General features: G+C 35.4%; 2 protein-coding genes across 4 annotated transcripts in view; one reads left to right on the top strand and one right to left on the bottom strand.

The window, feature by feature from the left end:
* LOC142337869 (uncharacterized) overlaps nt 1-24344 on the bottom strand; it is a 240646-nt gene that overhangs the window by 175811 nt on the left and 40491 nt on the right. The window lies entirely within an intron of this gene.
* The window catches only part of LOC142337867 (E3 ubiquitin-protein ligase HERC2-like), a 159742-nt gene continuing 150448 nt past the window's right edge, over nt 15051-24344 (top strand). For all 3 annotated transcript variants that reach the window (XM_075387469.1, XM_075387467.1, XM_075387468.1), the window contains exons 1-5: nt 15051-15209; nt 15289-15340; nt 15489-15623; nt 18693-19275; nt 20470-20785. In XM_075387469.1, coding sequence (XP_075243584.1) covers nt 15156-15209; nt 15289-15340; nt 15489-15623; nt 18693-19275; nt 20470-20785 — 1140 coding nt within the window. In that variant the 5' untranslated portion in view covers nt 15051-15155. The remainder of the gene's footprint in view (nt 15210-15288; nt 15341-15488; nt 15624-18692; nt 19276-20469; nt 20786-24344) is intronic.

Genomic DNA, 24344 nt, shown 5'->3' with positions numbered 1-24344 from the left:
GAATTAACTTTTGCTGTACTCTTTTAACTTATGGCTCTAGTCTATCTATTTGACGTTATCTTTTCGGATGAAATTTTGACGAACATCTTAAACGATTAGAACTGGTTTTCCAACGTCTAGCGGAGAATGGCTTGAAGATTAAAGGAGCAAAACGTTTCTTTTCTAAAAGTGTCATTTTGTTAGGGCACATCATATCCCAGAGTGGAGTTGAGGTCGACCCAGAGAAAGTAAGAGCGGTCCAAAAAAATGAAAGAACCATCCTCCCTGAAAGACGTCTGGGATTTTCTAGGTTTTGGGGGATATTGTGAAGAATTCGTTCCGGGTTACAAAAATACAGCAAAACCAACTCACAGGTTACTGAATAATTCATAAAACTTTGAACGGAGTACAGAGTGAAAAAGGGCAGTAACCAGGTTAAAGAAGAAGCTTTTGGAAGCCCCAGTTTTAGGATATCCAAACAATAGGGATCCGTACAAATTTACTACATATGCTTCGTTGACAGGCATTGGAGCAGTTCCTACCCAAAAACAATGAAATTAGGATAGAGTTATTGCATATGCTAGCAAAATTCTGAATAAATGTCATTGAAAATTTTGGGCAACTACGCGGAAATTGTTTGAAATTGTTCATTTTAAACAAAATTTTAAAAACTATTTACTTCGTCGGCATTTTTTATTTATAATGGACCACCGGATTCTTGTTTGGATAAAGAGTTTTAAGGAACCAGTTAGTATAATTGCAAGATAGATAGAGAAACTTTAACAATTTAATTTTGCCATCAAGCAAAGAACAGGCAAAAATCCCACACACCGGCTGTCTGTCGCGCATAAACACAGAAGATGATGACCAGACAGCTTTTGTTAAAGCTATTGCCACGGAAGCAGAGCAAGACAATGTTAACTAGGGTAGTCAAGGTTGGCAGTTAGACAAACTGCAGAGAGTAAAACTGCGAGATTTGAAGCGAATTGACATATTAATCAAAGAAGTATACTCCTGGGTACTATTTAAAACAAAGACCGAACCACGGCAAATAAAAAATGGAGCTTCTAAAAAATTATGAAAATACTGGCTCTGGAATACAAATCTTTGTTTCATAGAAGGGATTTTGTATCGTAATTGTAACATCAATTAGAGCTTAACTTTGAGACTGTTTAACAAATGCTTGTACCATGGGAAAGAGTGTCCAACGTGCTTGAGCTGTTGCATGATTCTCCTAGTCAAGGTCAACTTGGGATTGAGAAATATAACAAGGGGCTTGTGAAAGGTTTTAATGGCATGCATGAGAAAGAAGTAATTTCAAAAAAACAGCAAAGCAACTCTGACATTAGTACAAATTCTAGAGATGAATTTGATTTTGAGAATAATGTGAACGCAAATTCAAAGATTTTGTCTTATGAGGAAGAAAAAAAGTGAGGTCACTTTTTACAAAATATGAGAAAAAACTTTTGCGAAGTGCAAACGATATGGAGTTTTGAACTAGAGCTTATCTTGAAATAAAATTTGAAAAGGATGCTGTGTCTTTCAGACGCACATTCGGCAGCATGAGCTTTGAGAAAACAAATTCCATGAAAAAAGTATTGAAGACCATGGGAACGAGATGGTTTAGTCGAACCAACACATTCAGCACTATCGTTATACTTACCAAAACAGGATGGAACCTATCGTTTGGTGGTAGACTATTGCGGTCTGAACAAACAAAAAACATGCTGGCTTTCACCACGAACTAGTGAAGTTATCGTTTCATTAGAGGGAAATATGTACTCTTCAAAAAAAGGTTGTTTGTCGAGATACTTTCAGATGATGCTCGAGGAAGAAAGTAAAAACTCAACAATTTTTATAACGCCTCTGTGCCTTTAGAAAAAGAAAAGATTTCCTATTGGACTACAGTCTGCACCGGGAGCTTTTCAAAACCTAATGGAATTAATTTTTGCTGTCCTCTTTTAAGAAATGGCTCTAGTTTATCTATTTGACGTTATCTTTTCGGATGAAATTTTGACGAACATCTTAAACAATTATAACTGGTTTTCCAACGTCTAGCGGAGAATGGCTTGAAGATTAATGGAGCAAACCGTGTTTTCCCAAAAATGTCATTTTGTTAGGGCACATCATATCCAAGAGTGGAGTTGAGGTCAACCCAGAGAAAGTAAGAGCGGTCAAAAAAATGAGAGAACCATCCTCCCTGAAAGACGTCTGGGATTTTCTAGGTTTTGGGGGATATTGTGAAGAATTCGTTCCGGGTTACAAAAATACAGCAAAACCAACTCACAGGTTACTGAATAATTCATAAAACTTTGAACGGAGTACAGAGTGAAAAAGGGCAGTAACCAGGTTAAAGAAGAAGCTTTTGGAAGCCCCAGTTTTAGGATATCCAAACAATAGGGATCAGTACAAATTTACTACATATGCTTCGTTGACAGGCATTGGAGCAGTTCCTACCCAAAAACAATGAAATTAGGATAAAGTTATTGCATATGCTAGCAAAATTCTGAATAAATGTCAGTGAAAATTTTGGGCAACTACGCGGAAATTGTTTGAAATTGTTCATTTTAAACAAAATTTTAAAAACTATTTACTTCGTCGGCATTTTTTATTTATAATGGACCACCGGATTCTTGTTTGGATAAAGAGTTTTAAGGAACCAGTTAGTATAATTGCAAGATAGATAGAGAAACTTTAACGATTTAATTTTGCCATCAAGCAAAGAACAGGCAAAAATCCCACACACTGGCTGTCTGTCGCGCATAAACACAGAAGATGATGACCAGACAGCTTTTGTTAAAGCTATTGCCACTGAAGCAGAGCAAGACAATGTTAACTAGGGTAGTCAAGGTTGGCAGTTAGACAAACTGCAGAGAGTAATACTGCGAGATTCGAAGCGAATTGACATATTAATCAAAGATGTATACTCCTGGGTACTATTTAAAACAAAGACCGAACCACGGCAAATAAAAAATGGAGCATCTAAAAAATTATGAAAATACTGGCTCTGGAATACAAATCTTTGTTTCATAGAAGGGATTTTGTATCGTAATTGTAACATCAATTAGAGCTTAACTTTGAGACTGTTTAACAAATGCTTGTACCATGGGAAAGAGTGTCCAACGTGCTTGAGCTGTTGCATGATTCTCCTAGTCAAGGTCAACTTGGGATTGAGAAATATAACAAGGGGCTTGTGAAAGGTTTTAATGGCATGCATGAGAAAGAAGTAATTTCAAAAAAACAGCAAAGCAACTCTGACATTAGTACAAATTCTAGAGATGAATTTGATTTTGAGAATAATGTGAACGCAAATTCAAAGATTTTGTCTTATGAGGAAGAAAAAAAGTGAGGTCACTTTTTACAAAATATGAGAAAAAATTTTTGCGAAGTGCAAACGATATGGAGTTTTGCACTAGAGTTTATCTTGAAATAAAATTTGAAAAGGATGCTGTGTTTTTCAGACGCACATTCGGCAGCATGAGCTTTGAGAAAACAAATTCCATGAAAAAAGTGTTGAAGACCATGGGAACGAGATGATTTAGTCGAACCAACACATTCAGCACTATCGTTATACTTACCAAAACAGGATGGAACCTATCGTTTGGTGGTAGACTATTGCGGTCTGAACAAACAAAAAACATGCTGGCTTTCACCACGAACTAGTGAAAATATCGATTCATTAGAGGGAAATATGTACTCTTCAAAAAAGGTCGTTTGTCGAGATACTTTCAGATGATGCTCGAGGAAGAAAGTAAAAACTCAACAATTTTTATAACGCCTCTGTGCCTTTAGAAAAAGAAAAGATTTCCTATTGGACTACAGTCTGCACCGGGAGCTTTTCAAAACCTAATGGAATTAATTTTTGCTGTCCTCTTTTAAGAAATGGCTCTAGTTTATCTATTTGACGTTATCTTTTCGGATGAAATTTTGACGAACATCTTAAACAATTATAACTGGTTTTCCAACGTCTAGCGGAGAATGGCTTGAAGATTAATGGAGCAAACCGTGTTTTCCCAAAAATGTCATTTTGTTAGGGCACATCATATCCAAGAGTGGAGTTGAGGTCGACCCAGAGAAAGTAAGAGCGGTCAAAAAAATGAAAGAACCATCCTCCCTGAAAGACGTCTGGGATTTTCTAGGTTTTGGGGGATATTGTGAAGAGTTCGTTCCGGGTTACAAAAATACAGCAAAACCAACTCACAGGTTACTGAATAATTCATAAAACTTTGAACGGAGTACAGAGTGAAAAAAGGCAGTAACCAGGTTAAAGAAGAAGCTTTTGGAAGCCCCAGTTGTAGGATATCCAAACAATAGGTATCCGTACAAATTTACTACATATGCTTCGTTGACAGGCATTGGAGCAGTTCCTACCCAAAAACAATGAAATTAGGATAGAGTTATTGCATATGCTAGCAAAATTCTGAATAAATGTCAGTAAAAATTTTGGGCAACTACGCGGAAATTGTTTGAAATTGTTCATTTTAAACAAAATTTTAAAAACTATTCACTTCGTCGGCATTTTTTTTCTATAATGGACCACCGGATTCTTGTTTGGATAAAGAGTTTTAAGGAACCAGTTAGTATAATTGCAAGATAGATAGAGAAACTTTTACGATTTAATTTTGCCATCAAGGAAAGAACAGGCGAAAATCCCACACACCGGCTGTCTGTCGCGCATAAACACAGAAGATGATGACCAGACAGCTTTTATTAAAACTATTGCCACGGACGCAGAGCAAGACAATGTTAACTAGGGTAGTCAAGGTTGGCAGTTAGACAAACTGCAGAGTAAAACTGCGAGATTCGAAGCGAATTGACATATTAATCAAAGAAGTATACTCCTGGGTACTATTTAAAACAAAGACCGAACCACGGCAAATGAAAAATGGAGCATCTAAAAATTTATGGAAAAACTGGTTCTGGTATACAAATCTTTGTTTCATAGAAAGGATTTTGTATCGAAATTGCAACATCAACTAGAGCTTAACTTTGAGACTGTTTAACGAATGCTTGTACCAAGGGAGAGAATGTCCAACGTGCTTGAGCTGTTGCATGATTCTCCTAGTCAAGGTCAACTAGGGATTGAGAAATATACCAAGGGGCTTGTGAAAGGTTTTAATGGCATGCATAAGAAAGAAGTAATTTAAAAAAAACAGCAAAGCAACTCTGACATTAGTACAAATTCTAGAGATGAATTTGATTTTGAGAATAATGTGAACGCAAATTCAAAGATTTTGTCTTATGAGGAAGAAAAAAAGTGAGGTCACTTTTTACAAAATATGAGATAAAATTTTTGCGAAGTGCAAACGATATGGAGTTTTGCACTAGAGTTTATCTTGAAATAAAATTTGAAAAGGATGCTGTGTCTTTCAGACGCACATTCGGCAGCATGAGCTTTGAGAAAACAAATTCCATGAAAAAAGTGTTGAAGACCATGGGAACGAGATGATTTAGTCGAACCAACACATTCAGCACTATCGTTATACTTACCAAAACAGGATGGAACCTATCGTTTGGTTGTAGACTATTGCGGTCTGAACAAACAAAAAAAACATGCTGGCTTTCACCACGAACTAGTGAAGCTATCGATTCATTAGAGGGAAATATGTACTCTTCAAAAAAAGGTTGTTTGTCGAGATACTTTCAGATGATGCTCGAGGAAGAAAGTAAAAACTCAACAATTTTTATAACGCCTCTGTGCCTTTAGAAAAAGAAAAGATTTCCTATTGGACTACAGTCTGCACCGGGAGTTTTTCAAAACCTAATGGAATTAATTGTTGCTGTCCTCTTTTAAGAAATGGCTCTAGTTTATCTATTTGACGTTATCTTTTCGGATGAAATTTTGACGAACATCTTAAACAATTATAACTGGTTTTCCAACGTCTAGTGGAGAATGCCTTGAAGATTAATGGAGCAAACCGTTTTTTCCCAAAAATGTCATTTTGTTAGGGCACATCATATCCAAGAGTGGAGTTGAGGTCGACCCAGAGAAAGTAAGAGCGGTCAAAAAAATGAAAGAACTATCCTCCCTGAAAGACTTCTGGGACTTTCCAGGTTTGGGGGTTATTATGAAGAAATTGTTCCGGGTTCCAAAAATACAGCAAAACCAATTCACAGGTTTCTGAATAATTCAAAAAATTTTGAACGGAGAACAGAGTGAAAAAATTTTGAAAGCCCCAGTTTTAGGATACCCAAACAATAGGGATCCGAAAACTTTTACTTCAGATGCTTCGTTGACAGGCATTGGAGAAATTCCTACACAAAAACAATGAACTGAGGATAAGTTAATTGCATACGCTAGCGAAACTCTGAATAAATGTCAGCGAAAATTTTTTGGCAACTAAGACCGAACCTAATTTAAAACAAAGACCGAATCACGGCAAATAAAAAATGGAGCATCTAAAATGTTATGGAAATACTGGCTCTGGTATACAAATATTTGTTTCATAGAAGGGATTTTGTATCGTAATTGTAACATCAATTAGAGCTTAACCTTGAGACTGTTTAACAAATGCTTGTACCATGAGAGAGAGTGTCCAACGTGCTTGAGCTGTTGCATGATTCTCCTAGTCGAGGTCAACTTGGGATTGAGAAATATACCAAGGGGCTTGTGAAAAGTTTTAATGGCATGCATGAGAAAGAAGTAATTTCAAAAACACAGCAAAGCAACTCGGACATTAGTACAAATTCTAGAGATGGATTTGATTTTGAGAATAATGTGAACGCAAATTCAAAGATTTTGTCTTATGAGGAAGAAAAAAAGTGAGGTCAATTTTTACAAAATATGAGATAAAATTTTTGCGAAGTGCAAACGATAAGGAGTTTTGCACTAGAATTTATCTTGAAATAAAATTTAAAAAGGATGCTGTGTCTTTCAGACGCACATTCGGCAGCATGAGCTTTGAGAAAACAAATTCCATGAAAAAAGTGTTGAAGAATTGGAACGAGATGATTTAGTCGAACCAACACATTCAGCACTATCGTTATACTTACCAAAACAGGATGGAACCTATCGTTTGGTTGTAGACTATTGCGGTCTGAACAAACAAACAAAAAAACATGCTGGCTTTCACCACGAACTAGTGAAGTTATCGATTCATTAGAGGGAAATATGTACTCTTCAAAAAAAGGTTGTTTGTCGAGATACTTTCAGATGATGCTCGAGGAAGAAAGTAAAAACTCAACAATTTTTATAACGCCTCTGTGCCTTTAGAAAAAGAAAAGATTTGCTATTGGACTACAGTCTGCACCGGGAGTTTTTCAAAACCTAATGGAATTAATTTTTGCTGTCCTCTTTTAAGAAATGGCTCTAGTTTATCTATTTGACGTTATCTTTTCGGATGAAATTTTGACGAACATCTTAAACAATTATAACTGGGTTTCCAACGTCTAGCGGAGAATGGCTTGAAGATTAATGGAGCAAACCGTTTTTTCCCAAAAATGTCATTTTGTTAGGGCACATCATATCCAAAAGTGGAGTTGAGGTCGACCCAGAGAAAGTAAGAGCGGTCAAAAAAATGATAGAACTATCCTCCCTGAAAGACTTCTGGGACTTTTCAGGTTTGGGGGTTATTATGAAGAAATTGTTCCGGGTTCCAAAAATACAGCAAAACCAATTCACATGTTTCTGAATAATTCAAAAAATTTTGAACGGAGAACAGTGTGAAAAAATTTTGGAAGCCCCAGTTTTAGGATACCCAAACAATAGGGATCCGAAAACTTTTACTTCAGATGCTTCGTTGACAGGCATTGGAGCTATTCCTACCCAAAAACAAGGAACTGAGGATAAGTTAATTGCATACGCTAGCGAAACTCTGAATAAATGTCAGCGAAAATTTTTTGGCAACTAAGACCGAACCTAATTTAAAACAAAGACCGAACCACGGCAAATAAAAAATGGAGCATCTAAAATGTTATGGAAATACTGGCTCTGGTATACAAATCTTTGTTTCATAGAAGGGATTTTGTATCGTAATTGTAACATCAATTAGAGCTTAACTTTGAGACTGTTTAACAAATGCTTGTACCATGGGAAAGAGTGTCCAACGTGCTTGAGCTGTTGCATGATTCTCCTAGTCAAGGTCAACTTGGGATTGAGAAATATACCAAGGGGCTTGTGAAAGGTTTTAATGGCATGCATGAGAAAGAAGTAATTTCAAAAAAACAGCAAAGCAACTCTGACATTAGTACAAATTCTAGAGATGAATTTGATTTTGAGAATAATGTGAACGCAAATTCAAAGATTTTGTCTTATGAGGAAGAAAAAAAAGTGAGGTCACTTTTTACAAAATATGAGATAAAATTTTTGCGAAGTGCAAACGATAAGGAGTTTTGCACTAGAGTTTATCTTGAAATAAAATTTAAGAAGGATGCTGTGTTTTTCAGACGCACATTCGGCAGCATGAGCTTTGAGAAAACAAATTCCATGAAGAAAGTGTTGAAGAATTGGAACGAGATGATTTAGTCGAACCAACACATTCAGCACTATCGTTATACTTACCAAAACAGGATGGAACCTATCGTTTGGTTGTAGACTATTGCGGTCTGAACAAACAAACAAAAAAACATGCTGGCTTTCACCACGAACTAGTGAAGTTATCGATTCATTAGAGGAAAATATGTACTCTTCAAAAAAAGGTTGTTTGTCGAGATACTTTCAGATGATGCTCGAGGAAGAAAGTAAAAACTCAACAATTTCTATAACGCCTCTGGGCCTTTAGAAAAAGAAAAGATTTCCTATTGGACTATGGTCTGCACCGGGAGTTTTTCAAAACCTAATGGAATTAATTTTTGCTGTCCTCTTTTAAGAAATGGCTCTAGTTTATCTATTTGACGTTATCTTTTCGGATTATATTTTGACGAACATCCTAAATGATAAGAACTGGCTTTCCAACGTCTAGCGGAGAATGGCTTGAAGATTAACGGAGCAAAACGTTTCTTTTCTAAAAGTGTCATTTTGTTAGGGCACATCATATCCCAGAGTGGCGTTGAGGTCGACCCAGAGAAAATAAGAGCGGTCAAAAAAATGAAAGAACCATCCTCCCTGAAAGACGTCTGGGATTTTCTAAGTTTTGCGGACTATTGTGAAGAATTCCTCCCGGGTTACAAAAATACAGCAAAACCAACTCACAGGTTACTGAATAAGTCATAAAATTATGAACGGAGTACAGAGTGAAAAAGGGCAGTAACCAGGTTAAAGAAGAAGCTTTTGGAAGCCCCAGGTTTAGGATATCCAAACAATAGGGATCCGTACAAATTTACTACATATGCTTAGTTGACAGGCATTGGAGCAGTTCCTACCCAAAAACAATGAATTAGGATAGAGTTATTGCATATGCTAGCAAAACTCTGAATAAATGTCAGTGAAAGTTTTGGGCAACTACGCGGAAATTGTTTGCAATTGTTCATTTTAAACAAAGTTTTAAAAACTATTTACTTCGTCGGCATTTTTTATTTATTATGGACCACCGGATTCTTGTTTGGATAAAGAGTTTTAATGAACCAGTTAGTATAATTGAAAGATAGATAGAGAAACTTTAACGAATTAATTTTGCCATCAAGCAAAGAACAGGCAAAAATCCCACACACCGACTGTCTGTCGCGCATAAACACAGAAGATGATGACCAGACAGCTTTTGTTAAAGCTATTGCCACTGAAGCAAAGCAAGACAATGTTAACTAGGGTAGTCAAGGTTGGCAGTTAGACAAACTGCAGAGAGTAAAACTGCGAGATTCGAAGCAAATTGACATATTAATCAAAGAAGTATACTCCTGGGTACTATTTAAAACAAAGACCGAACCACGGCAAATAAAAAATGGAGCATCTAAAAAATTATGAAAATACTGGCTCTGGTATACAAATCTTTGTTTGATAGAAGAGATTTTGTATCGTAATGGTAACATCAATTAGAGCTTAACTTTGAGACTGTTTATTAAATGCTTGTACCATGGGAGAGAGTGTCCAACGTGCTTGAGCTATTGCATGACTCTCTTAGCCAAGCCGTAGTTTTACCCAATCAAGAGGCAAAAATCATGTCAAGAGCATTTGTTGAGAACTGGCTGTCCTCAACAAATGTCAAAATTATTTTGTATCCTTTGCAGTGAAAAAGAGTTCAGGGTACATCAACAACATCCTACTAACCACAAGGGATCGCTATAAAGTAAAGAAAAAATTGAAAAATAGAAGATTATCTCTCCAAACAATGGCCAATATCAACATGACTGGACCAAACTTTTACCCTTAGCGATAATGGTCTATCGATCATCAATCAAGAGTGTAACAAAAAACAGCAGCCCAGCGTTTGTGGTACGGGGTTTTCCACTGTTACTACCTTTAGACTTCATCTATAGCACACCACAGATCGCAGTATATTCAACACAAAGTGACTATGTTTCCACAAGGAAACAAAACGTACAAGGAACGCATCAGTTGATGCAAGAATTTATGAATGTCGAACAAAAAAGCCAGAAGACATATTATGATCGCAGTAGGTATGGACGGAGCTTTAAAGTTGGAGAAGAGCTGTTAGTTTTCAACCCAACGGTAAAAAAGGTGAAACTCGAAAAATAACTTCCTTTTTTAAATGGCCATACACAATAGTTGAAACTATAAACGATTTTTTTTCAAAGTGGAAGATAAAAGAACGAAGAAAGCTTTTAAGGTTTTTATGACCGACTGAAAAAGATATAAAACACGAGAAAAGACCTCCACGCCTGAGCCTCAGCCGAAACGAGTAACAACAGTTACGGGGGAGATGAATATCATTATGAACATCTCAGACTATTATGATATAATTGAACAGAATCATCCAAAGGCAGTGAAAAATCCTAAACTCAGATAATCAATCTGCAGCTCAGACTGCTAACAATTCATTAAATGTTACAAATGACACGTCTGAGAATGAAGCTGAAGAATTAAAGCAAAAAGCCTCTCAAGGGCAAGAGAAGGCAAATAAAGTGGCTGAGGGAGGAGACGCAACTTCTTCAAAACCTAAAGATTACACTGAAGAAAAAGCAGGAAAAACAAAAATTCCAAAAATAAGAAAAAAGCCACAGGAAGCTGCTAGTAGTAGAACAAAAAATGAAGAAAAAATTAAAAGTGATCCCAGGGCACCAAAAATGGCTACAGAGTCTAGCAACCGATTGAAATCGGTATTTGAAAAATTAAAGAATTTTTTTTTGCTGAGCAAGATGAAGAGTACGATACCAGTCAGGAAACTGATGACGTTTTCGTTTCAGGAAAATTTAAATAGAAATAATTGACTCAAAAAGAAAGACCAGTTGGTCTGGAGCATTAAGTGAGGGAGTATCCGGATGTTGTGTACCTGGCATTTCTGGACATTTCCGCTTCTCCATCACCTTGTATCAAATTTTACAATTTTGATTTTGACAATATCGTATCAACAAAGATCTATTCTCTAGATCAAAGCGCAAACTGTGATAACCCAACTGGAGTATCGAAAAAAAATCATTAAAGGTAATTTCCAATTTGCTGAGGTTCAGAGTACGACAAAACAAAAAATTTGCATGTATGAAGGGGCATATACAGTGTCTGCACTTTAAAAAGCAACTTATATGACCATGTCGTTTTTGCCACAAAACTTCAGGACACCTAAAAACAATATTCCCCTTAAAAGAGGGAAATTGTAGTAACATTTGCCAGAACAAGAATTTTGCCTTACCAGGTTTTAGATATTGGATCTTTAAAAACAGAAGATTGGTCAGAATATTTCCTCTATTGGATATCTGGACCCTCAAAAAAACTTTGTATCATAATTATACTTTTGCTTCCTGGAAGACGCTGTACCCAAACGTCGTCAAATTAGAATGCGGCAGTGTTCAACAGTATACGAAACGCTGAAAAAATCAAATTGCGAAATATATCAGTGGGCGATAAATAGTAACCTAATTTGCTCGAACATTTTGCCGTAGCAGTAAAGGAAATATCAGTCGAAAAGCATTCCCAGAATCGGATGGATAAATTGTTTATCTAATTAGGATTGATTATTAATGGAGCGTCTTAAAAATAAATGTTGCAGATTCTTGACCCGTAAAGGGTACACGTATGTACAATCAATTACTAAAATTTTTACATGAACTGCGAGAACAAAATAAAGATATGGATAGAAGAAAAAAATCCTGCAAGACCAAAAAAAGAGTCTTTTTGGGTTCAAGACAAACAAAAATGGGAACGTCTCGCGTTCGAGAACAAAAAAAAGAAAGAGGAAAAAAAGATGTCTGGAGTTGAAGACAAGAAAAAAGTGTTGTCTTAATTTCAAGACCAAAAAAAGAAAAGCAGTCTTGAATGCAAAATTGAAAACATCGAGAATATTTAGCAGCAAAAACAAATTGGTCGATAAGCATTCTAAAATTCGGATTGAAAATACACTCATGAAAATTTTATTCACTGGAACAACCAGTTTCGGCACAAACTTTTTCGAGCAAATGGAATAACATTTTTTGGATTATAAAAATTAAAAGCTTACTCATTTGGTTAAAAGCGAAGTACATTGCTGGACAGTTTTAACAATCTACCTTTTTTTTCAATTTGTGAAAAAAAATTCTTAAATTGTTTGTCTATTTAGGATTAGTTATTAGTGGAGCGTCTTGGCAACCACTAGTGCAGAATCTTGGCCCGTAACTGAAGCACATAAGTATAATCAATTGCTCAAATTAATAAATCAACGCCGAGAACCAAAGAAAATGGTTGAAGAAAAGAAATCCTTCAAGACCAAAAAAAAATAGTTTTCTTCAGTTCAAGACCAATAAAAATAGAACGTCTCGAGTTCGAGACCAGAAAAAGAAAGAGAGAAAAGTTATCTTGATTTCAAAACCAGAAAAAGGTTGTCTTGAGTTCAAGATCAAAAAAAGGAAAAAGGTATTGAAAGAAAAACTAAAAGTATCGAGAAACTTTAAAAACAAAAAGGGATTTTATTCAATATAGCGGGCAACGAGATCCCAAAATTTTGTGATTTTGTTTAATATATGCCAGAATTGTAGAACAGTTTTTCAGAGATTTGCCTGGGAGTGTACCGAGTAGAATCGTGTCTTCTGCGGACTCACAAAGTGTCTATGCTAGAACTTCTGGCGTCAACCAATATTCGGTCCCATGCTCTGCAGACTGAAGAGGAACAGCAAGACCAGTGCTCGTAATTAGATATGTTAAACAGTACACACTTTTACTTCAACAAGTTTCGTCGAGCTTTGACAAAAATTAGATAACCATTGTGAAAAGGCCAAAGAGGCAACAGACGAAGTATTGGGCAAATGGAGCGCCAAGTGTGAGGCGGAACGCAATAATTTGAAGGCAGCAGCAGCCAGAAATGCTGAACAGTTGCATTCCTTCAATTTACTGGAGCAAAAATTGGCCCATATAACAGTCAATGCTGCTAAAAATGGCGAAGCTATCAAAAATTGGAGAAATTGAATGACCAATTGCGCTCAGAGTTTCAGCAGCTGGAACACTGCGACCAGTATTTGGCACACAAATGCCTGAAAAAGGATACTGTCACTGATCGGCAAAAGAATTCAATTAGAAACAAAAAAGCCAAAGCAAAAGCCACGGAGAAATGTCTGTTCGAGATTCGAACACAAAGATTCATTAGCCGGCCTGCTACGCTATATGATATTTCGCTGTAAAAAAATCTGCTTCAAAAGATCAGATCGACAAACACTACAACAATATTAGCCTGTTGACGCACCTTGACGCTGGTGGAGACAAAGAGTTCTTCAAGATCATCAATCGGGAATATCAGACTCTGACAAATGATGCGAAGCGAGCGGCGTGCGACATATTTGCGCTTGAAGAGGCAGAAAAAGTTATAACTGACAAAATCTGATAATTAAACTTTTCATTGGAAGCTACATTTTTTTCGTATAAAGAGACGTTCGAATAACAACAACTTTGAATTAAAACATTGTCAATCTTTGAGCGAGCATTACAGTATTCTTGTTAAGAGGGGGCAGTGTGAGTGTCACACGTATATATTAAAATATGTACTGAAAACCTTGTCTTTTAAGGTCAAAGATATAATTTAAAACTTAATTTATTACCTGATTTATAGCTGACACAAGGTTGATAGGTGTCAAAAAGAATATAGACATTTGATTAGACAAAGCTCGGGCTTCTAGCCAAATCAACGCAATTGACATATCTTTGTTGACTTTGCTAATTTACAACGATGATAGAACTGATATTGTGTACCGACCAAAGCGAGGATTGAATTGATTGAAAACCAAACCTACTGCCAGAGCTAACCACTCTACTGAATTTTAATTTTTTTAAACCACATTTTCTATATTAATCTACTTAATAATTTAATTAACTGCATTTTAAACAAGTACCACGCTCAATATCTAAAGACATATGCAATTTCGGTCTAATCTAAGTCAACTTATCTTCGGTAGGGAAGAGTTGATAACTATCGCAGGTATCACAAACCGGTTGTAGTTTTCTCTTGCTCTTAGCCATTCCGCATCGGCGACTGAGATACACATTGACCCTTGAACGAAAGTTCACAATTTTCACACGAGATTACCGATTACTCATTGTCTGTGATGTTTCATTTGCAGACGCGATCTTTGTCAAGGATCGACCTTCGTGTCATGGTTTAAAGCATAATGATTAAGACTGCGAATTTGGATCCTACTACTATATTTGTACAACTATTTCATTGGACCTTCTCCGTTTGTGCCCCCCCCCCCCAGTACGTTATCCCCCCCCCCCCCCCAGATACAAAGCTTGTGCCATTACATTGTAAGCCATTACGTAAAAATATGCCACGTGCGTCTTCCGGTTGCAAATAATATGCACCCACTAAGCGGGGGGGGGGGGCACAAACGGAAAAGATCCATTCAATTTCAGGCGTCTTCTTTCCTCGAGAAAGAGTTTTCAGATCTTTTTTGTTTGTGCCCCCCCCCAATACGTTTTGCTGCCCCAGTTACAGCATGTGTCCTTACATGGTAAATCAGTATGTTAAAATATAGCACGTGCGTCGGGGGTATGCAAATAATGTGCACCCACTAAGCTTGGGGGGGAGCACAAACGGAAAAGATCCGTGTTTTCATATTGTTACATAGAGCTCATATGTGGTTAAATTATCTCCTCTGATATATCCTGGTATCCTCAAGATTCTTTTTTGATTTGAAGCTTATAGAGCTCTTTATTGTTTAAGGTTATGCATGAAACTCGAATAGGAACAAAGTGTGACGGAGTAGAGGATAAAAATGAGGTTATAGTAAGCAGAGAATTGAGTCAATTGAATACTGCGTAGTACCTATTTTACCTGTTGACCTCAAATGTGGTTTTAGGGAATTCTAAGTGATGATGATGCCCTGAGAGAATGGAACAGTGGCAGTAAAGGTTATTTTTTAAATCTGATTATCCGTTATGGACGTTAAAAATTATGTCCATTTTATTCAAATCTAACGTCTTAAATTTCAAATCTCCACGTGGTAATGCAGGGCGAATGCTTTATAATAATAATTGTCACTTCATGATATTATTTTAGATTATTCCTTCGCCAGCTGTTGCGAAATCAGAAACAAATTGAATGAATTCTTCAATTTACGTCTGACTGCTAGCTTCGAGCTTCAAAACTCACCGCCAGTAGACTTCGATGTATGGCAATGGAAAGAAAACCCGGGTTAGTTTGATCACTCAACCGTATAGATTAATCGCAAATAAACAACGTGAAGCGATAAATTAGGCGGAGTTTTTTGGAACGCAATTTTGTACAAATGAAGAAAAAAACCCGGCAGAAATCTGCGGAACAGTGAACAGAGAGGTTTTCCCGCGGAAAATTGATAATCAACAACAGGAAAGGATTCCCAAATAGCTGAAACAATTAGTAAAAACTAAAAAAAGTTTAAAGACATTTTTAAAGAGACATCACAGAAACTAAAAGCTTGAGAAATTGCAGAAACTAAAAGTTAACTTCCCACTTCTGTTTTCAACGATTTCCTCGTTTTTCAAATTTTTGCAGGCAGTTTCCAGCTCTTCCAAAAACCCTGAATTTGTACATTAGTGTTCGATTTGGAATAAAAACTATACATCAGTTGAGGATCGTTTTTCTGGTTGTATTTTAAAATTTTGCATACCATGTATCTCACACTAAAATATGCTGCAATGAACTGAATCAGCTTCGGAAACAACTGAAAGGAGATTTAGTCAGAATAATGAAGAGTGAAAAAACGATCAGAGGGTAGTAATGAATAAAAAACGGACGATAATGTTCAATGAAGTTTTTCTTCTTTTTCTTGGAGAAAATGGTTTTTTTTTCTGTATATCTGGTTACAGTTAACCATTATTTGACAAGCCTATTTAAATTTTAGTCAAATTGAACCCTTAATTAACTCAAAATCATGATTTTTATGATAAGCATGCATCTTTGTACAATGTTTGGAAAGATTTTTTCATATTTGTATAAAAACGAAATATGACCTGCTTGATCTGTTTTAACATAAATACCAATTATATTCAGGTTTCCCGACAACTTGTAACCCTCCATGAATTGAAACCGCTTTAAAATTGAGGCCGCCTACTCCGAATCAGTTATGAGTGAACTTAAATATTTTACAAATTAATTTATGACAAAGTTTGAAAAGATAAATTTGTTTTTCGTGTGTTCAACAAGTAATTTTGTTCAGTTGCTCTGGTAATCAATATTTTTTAATGGTGCAAATACATAGTTTGTCAGCCCCAATCAATTTTGTTGCGAATACTGGACATGGATTTCAGGTTTAACCCAAGTTACTTAGAAAATAACGATTCTAAAGATTTGTTCCTCTGATTTATATAAAGTGGAAACGAGCCAGACTCTTAAACAATATAAAAAGATTGGCTTTGTCTTTGTCCCAAAAAATTCTTTTTTCTGATGTTGATATCTCAGATAACCAAGCTTCAGTTAGTTTTGCGAAGTCTATTCAAATCATTAATTGAATTAAACATAACATGGTTTTCTCATTCAGCGCAATTATTCACAGAAATCTGAAAAGTTAAATAATTTTTCGTCTTTTTCTTTATAGAAACTTTCGGTCTGTTTTTCTTATTTCAAATGAATTATGAAACTGACCCTTACTACTTCTTGTCAAATAATCTTTGAAATTTTTAGAAAATAATTTAAATCTCAATTAACTGATCTTTCATCCCCTTGGCCATTTAAGCTTTTTTATTTTACAAATTGAGGAAAAGCTGTTTTTTTTAATTTACTACAAAAATTAGATACCAGTTTTTAAATGCTCTTGAACGAAGTTCATTGCAATTATTGTAAACGTGTTGGTCTTTTTTATGCAATTTTATCGCCTGACCATTTTGCGCTATTCTTCTAGAACACTCAAGTGACTTTTTCTCAAGTGACTTTTTTCACGCTTTCGTGCTTCATTTTTGAGTGATATCTATTGTTCTCATTAAATCCTGTTGCTAATTTAAAATGGATTGCAGCAAAGCAAAAATAAGGGACTGATAGCCGGTTGGGCATTGCATCTGGTTATGGAGCGGGAGGACCGTGGTTCAAATCCCGGCGGGGTCGAATGTTTTTCCACCCGCTTGTCATTCAAGAGCATTTCTTCCGACATTAGTTGGTTTATGTTTCTGATATAAAGTGAAAACGTTTCACGTACTTTGTCGGAATCTGGCAATCAACTGCCAAAAACTATTTGAACATCATTTTTTGTAGCAGAAAATATAACAACCGTTTAAAAATGAATCCATTTTTTGCTGTCTTTTATCATTCAGCTCATAATCGGTATGTTCTGTGACAGTTTGTCAATTCGATACTTAGGCTAAATTATGACATGGTTTTCTATGTGAGCTTAAGTACTAACAGTATCTAAAGGAAATTTTTTTCTGATTTTAAGCATGAAAACTTTCAATCCATTTTATATACTCAAATTGAATGTTATAATATTTCTGTTATGTCCTCGGTTAACCAGGCTGCTACTTATTTGACAGCCACAGGTTTAGAATTTCTTAGTTCGTTTATGACTCCCGCCAACACAATAGGAACCTAATATAAAATAAGGGATTATTGTTTTCTGTTTTATATATCAAGTCTTTCTTTTTTGTGCTGTTTGCCAATCACACCATTTAAAAATAACCATGAAGGTTTAAATTTTTTGACGCAAAAGTTCAAAAGGGAATAAAATATTTTTGCTCCAATTTTCTCAAAAATAATTCTGCGTCTTTTTCATCACTTTGGATTACCCAATTTAATTTTTCGGCTTTTGCTTTATCAGAACCTTATTAATCTTTAAATAATTTGTAGAATAAGTACTAGAGGGAAAGGAAAAAATTCGAGAAAAAATTTTAAAAAACTTGCAGTTAATCTCAATTTTCGGTTTTTAGTTTTTATTTACTCCAATTGTGCTTAATCCTATTTAATTCTTATTGGTTCAAATAGTTGCCAATAATTTAAATCAATAACTCCCAACTTCCTACCCACCCACCGTCTTAGCACAATAGGAATGGGTTTCCTTGAGTTTTACTTCCAATTTTCTAACTCTTTCCCTTTTTCTCAATGCGCAAAAATTAATGATTTTAGAATGAAAATCAAAAGTAGCCTCTAAAAGCTACAAGATAATGTTTACTTTTTCTCTATAATGTGTAAACAAAAAGTGAAAAGTTGACTGAAGAAAAAAGCCGGCCTTGCCTATGTTTCCCCATTTTGAAAAGATGTTTGAACAACTATGTATGTTATCATTGAGAATTGCTTTAGAGTCCGCAGAAATTAGCGCGTTCGCTCAGCAAAATCGATTGCAAGAATGCGCAATTTTAGCCTCCGCAAACAACACTCGTTTTATAAACTATGTTTCCGAGTTGACTGGCCGAGTGGGACTATATTATTCTGAATGGATAGTTAGAACTTGTGCTGAGTTTAATTGTGCCGAAAAGCAAGTTGCAGCCGTTGGCACAAAGGATTCCAAACTGTCACATAGTAGTAAAGTGAATGCCTTACCTGGAGCACGAGCTCTTAAATCGAAATCAAGTGATGTCAAAGCACGTACGCCAACTGGATCAAATGACAGCTTTGACCGATCGCCCTCAGCTTTCAACCTTGTTTTGGGCAAAAGCGCACTTAGCTTCGCTTTCAACTTCTTGCGTCGATGTTGGAGATCGAATACAGCTGAAGATCAACAAATGTGTACAGATGTTTTGGTTGACTGTCTGGACGCATTCTGCTGTGTTGAGATTGGATCTCTGTTTGGGATGTTCGAAGAAGTCGAGATGGGAACAGATGATCAAGGAATTTTCGTTATTACAGAGCGAGCCAAGAGATTTCTAGATTCGTCTTTGAGAAAGTTAGTCGTTTTATCAATTTTTTGGTTCTGTTTATTTGACGTGGAAGTTTGAATTAATTATCGAATGTAGTCGTGTTTGTCTTGTGAAAATGTAAATGTGACGGCAGTAAGATATGTTCAATAATCACGATATGCTAATGACTATCACTGAGCTCGTTTTTGAAAAATTAGGCAATCTGTTATTTGTTTCTATTGAGTTGAATTAAGGTTGTGTCGTGCTGAGGACCAGGAGGAATGGGATCTTAAAGAAAAAATAAAGCGAAAATTATAAAGCGATATAGCCGACAGTTAAAACTTAAACACAGAATGAAAGATGGAAAATTCAATACATTTTGTTTCGACTATTCCATGCAGTCTATTTTTTAACCTTTGTCGAATAACTTTCTGGCTATGCTTTGTTGCTCTCCAAAAGTTTGCGGAAATTATTTTATTCATTTTTGTTTTTATAAAAGTTCCTGCTTGTGATAGTAGCCTCGATATACATACACCCTTAGAAGTTCCCTAAATATTTGCTATCGACTCATTGACCGCGACTTGCATTTCGTCATGGCTATTGCAGGCAATGAAAGCTGCATTTCATCCGATCGATTTTCGAGCAGAGACAATAAAGTATGAATCCTCGCACAGTAGATCGAGAGCGATTATCTTGAAGAAGTGCGAGAAAAAAGATTGCGGATAACGTAAAATTTTTCCAATGGAATTTAAATCGAATGATGCCGCAGATATACTAAACATCATTAACTTCTTCAAAACGAGAACAAAATGGTAATCAGAATCTCTTAATGACCATGATAGACAACAAGCATGATCGCATCAGTTCGTGTACCCGGCACGTTAAATGTCGATTTTTTCCAAAGTTTTTTTTTGTTTTTAATGATTAATTTTGTGATTTTAACAAAGAACGCTGTAATTCATAGCAATTTATATCAGTAATATGTATCACCTTTTTAATGGGTAATTGAAGTCTTTTACTACTACTACTGTAATATAATTCTAGTTAGAGTAAGAACTCTGAATTTTGTTATAACCCCATGCTAAAGCAGGCTGAAATACAACCCCATGTCAGCATATCGTATGAGGGAAGTTTGTGTATTAGCAAACTGTTGAACATATGTTCCGCAGCATACCTGATGTCTAGGTGTGGAAGTAGTGTTGGTAATCTCGACGTTTTTGAGCGATATTTTTCCAATTTAGATGTGTTACCGAGTCAAACATGAAGATTCCAATTGAAGATAGACGTCTTTGCTTGGCAATAAGAATGGAACTGGCCTTTCAAATTGGAACCCTATCAGAAATTCTGGAAGTGCTCAACCTTTTGCTGGAACTGTCCAATCAAGTTGATCACGACTACATCGAAAGAGGTGATAATTCAAATGATGATGATGCCACTAATTTAGCTGACCATGACGATGAAATGTGCGATTTGAAATGGGCTCCCGTTTTCAAGCAACTCAGAAGATTTGCAGAAGTGAATAAAAACAGAAAACAGCAACTGCCAATGAATGATTTTGTTAGTATGTTACTCAAAATCATTACTGTGAAAAGTGGACTGTTCCGACCCCACTCAACTGGTTTTTTAGAAATCCCGTTCAGTGTAGAATATATTAATAAAAGGGTTTTCTTTTATGATTTTTTAAAGGGAGTTATGGGGTTTTAAAGAGTTGTCAACAGTCGTCTGATTTTTCGTTGTTTTTCACTTTTTCCGTAATTTTGTCCAATTTTGGATTGTCCGTTGTTTTTTAAGTTTTGTTTATCCAAGGAGCTATCGAGGTTTGTTTTGTGAAACCTGTATTTGATACCTGTAATTGACAATGATTGTTTGCTAGTACAGTGTGTGCTGATAATATCACTTGGCTTTGCAGTCACGAAAACTGGAAAAACGTATTTGAAATCTCATTGATTACTCTGAGGCTAATGAATTGATGATGGATGTTTCGGAAACGCAGTTTTCTAGAAAACGCACATTTAATGATAAACGATAAGAGAATTGATCATAGTAAAAGTAAATACCTGAAACAAGCAAAAGAAATTGTTACAGCAATTGGAATTCAAACTATCAGTTGTTTACAACAGACTTCGAAAAGGACTTTTCTCTGCTCAATAGCCTGCCCCTATGTCATCTACACCATTACCATCTATTACTGAATGTATAACATGGGGCGAACTAAATGCGGCCATCGCGTTGTTCTAAACCATCGATAATGAGAATCTATTGTCTTTAAAGGGAAAATATAAAGATCCGAAAGGCAGAATCGATTATTAAAAGCCGCCTCAGCTTCTCTGTCGGCGCTGTCTTTTTTCAAGATCTGTTCAACATTTTCATGATTTTTGAAGTAATCATAATATTAATAAATTGTTCGTAGTGCCATAATCGCAAAATAGTAGCAAAAATTACATATATTGTACAAATGCAATCGATTACAATTTGTGACACTACAAGATCGACATTAAACCTATCTAGTTTGTTTACAGGTGCCTCACGGATGAGTTGTGCAATTTTAGTTGCACTAAAATATGTTCGAAAATAAAAAATAATCTTTCTAGTAGAGGCTAACTAATGAATAAACGGTATTTATTTCAACCGATATGTTTTTGTTCTAATGGACATGAAAGAGTGTGTCTAGCAACTCCTAGTTACCAATTATATAAAGATCCAAAAATGTATGGCAGAATCCTTTTATCGTTGCCTCTTTTATTGTTCTGACATTGTCAACGAAAGACTCTTTATAATTCAGTTCCATTTTTAGCATCACCAGAACTTTACAATTCAATGAATTACTGTCGAGTCTTTGTCTGCCAGCTTGTACATATTGTGCACAATTTCTCTTTCTCATGATTGCATTAGGGTCGGAGTCGGCTATTATGCTTGAAAAAACTTCGCTTATCGGTTGATTTTTTGTTATTGTTACTATTAGTTTGAATATTTCAAAAGCATGTAACTCTGAATCATTGCTTATCGAATTTTTGACTCGTATTTTCTCGATTGACTCGTGTTTATTTTGATTGGTTTTCAAAAAGCTTCATTAGTCGATCCGTAGAGTAAAATTTTGTATTGTACTACTGGTTTGACATTGGATCAATGAAAGTGCATTTATTTAAATTTAATGGTAAATATTAAAGTCTCCACGTAGTATATGCTTAGCTTCAGGTTCAATTGGTAAGGTATCTAAATAATCTTCTAGCCTTTGAAATTTTACATTGTTTTGTTTTCTAGGTGGAATATATAATGTATATTATATATGTATATATATATATATATATATATATATGTAATAATTAGATAATGTTGTTCATCTGCTTTGATATTTATCGTTAGGGCCTGCAGATCGTTGCGATCGCGTCTATTCACTTCAGCAAAATCCAAGTTGTTCATGACGAATATTCATACCCCACCCACTCTTTTCGCTCTCTCAAAACTGCAAAGTGTTTGGTAATCTTTCAGTGAGAATTTTGACGTTTCGTAGTGATTCTTAAGCCAAGTTTTTGTAAGACAAAGGCAAATAGGTTTAGATTTTTAAGTTTGTAAATGAAGCACAGAATAACTCAGCTTCAAAAGATGAAAAATTGAATGAGAAAAAAACAGTTAAATTTTGTATTGTACTACTGGTTTGACATTGTACTAACTTGTACTGACTTTGTATTGTACTAACTTTAAAAATTCTTTGAAGCTGTGTTCTCGTTAAAATACGGCTTACTTGGTAAAAAAAAAGGAACAGAATTTTAAATGCTTCTCTCTGACGTAGTTAATATGATCTTTGAGTTTTAACTGGTTGTCTAATATTAATGCTAGGTACTTAAAGGAGCGGGTTTGTTCAATTTCTGCTCGACCATTTGTTGGTTTGTGCTGGTTTGGATTGCGTCCTTTTCCAAACACCATGTGTTTTGTTTTCGTTGTGTTAATAGTTAATTTATTTTCTTGAAACCAGCTTGCAACTGCGGATAGTTTGGCTTCTCGATTTTTTCCTACAATCTCAGTACTACTTTTGTTAAAACAGCTGTATAGTCTGACTTGCTTTTGAGTTTTGAGATGGAACGTCATTTAGGTATCTAATAAAAAGCAGTGGAACAAGAATTGATCCTTATGGGACTCCACATTTAACGCTTTTCTTTGCAGATTCAACGTTGCCTTTTTTAATACGTTGGAGTCGGTCTTTCAGATAAGAATCAAGCATTTTAGTACCGTTTCTCAAAGTTATTAGTTTTCAGACTTCTCAGCAATTGCTCCGAAAGCTTTTTTTGGATCAATGAAAGTGCATTTAGTTAAATTTAATGTTAAATTTTAAAGTCTCCACGTAGTATATATTTTTTAGCTTCAGGTTCAATTGGTAAGGTATCTAAATAATCTTGTAGCCTTTGAAAATTTACATTGTTTTGTTTTCTAGGTGGAATATATAATTTATATATGTATAATATATATATATATATATATATATATATATATATATATATATATACAATATATATGTAATAATTAGATAATGTTGTTCGTTTGCTTTGATATTTGTTGTTAGGGCCTGCAGTTTGTTGTGATCGCATCTTGTCACTTCAACAAAACCCAAGTTGTTCATGACGAATATTCATACCCCACCCACTCTTTTCGCTCTCTCACAACTGCAAAGTGTTTGGTAATCTTTCAGTGAGAATTTTGACGTTTCGTAGTGATTCTTAAGCCAAGTTTTTGTCAGACAAAGGGCAAATAGGTGTAGATTTTTTAGTTTGTAAATGAATGTTTAGCAGATCAAAATTTTTTGAAGGGAGCGTATGTTCTGTAGAATAATTGTTTGCTTTTTTAGGATAAGCTGTCTGTCTAAGTTTTTTGAGAATGTGGAAATGGAACATGTAAAATAAATACTGTAACTGGCTTTGATTGGTTCGCTGTAGTTTTGCGTAAGAAGTTGTCTTCAGGTTGCGGATAGGGCCCACTTTACCTGTTTTCTTTTTTGTCTTTTTTCCCCCTCCCTATCCCTTTTTTGATTTTTTTCAGTTGAATTTCCCGTTTAAAAAAAGTGTTCATTCGCGGATACTACAAATAGACACTACAATAACTGAGTTATTTCTCACATTACTTG

The sequence above is a fragment of the Convolutriloba macropyga genome, chromosome 4 (assembly GCF_964194025.1).
Source record: "Convolutriloba macropyga chromosome 4, txConMacr16.3, whole genome shotgun sequence".
NCBI classification, from domain to species: domain Eukaryota; kingdom Metazoa; phylum Xenacoelomorpha; order Acoela; family Convolutidae; genus Convolutriloba; species Convolutriloba macropyga.
Note: the sequence above shows the minus strand (reverse complement) of the source record. Positions and strands in the feature narration are given on the sequence as shown.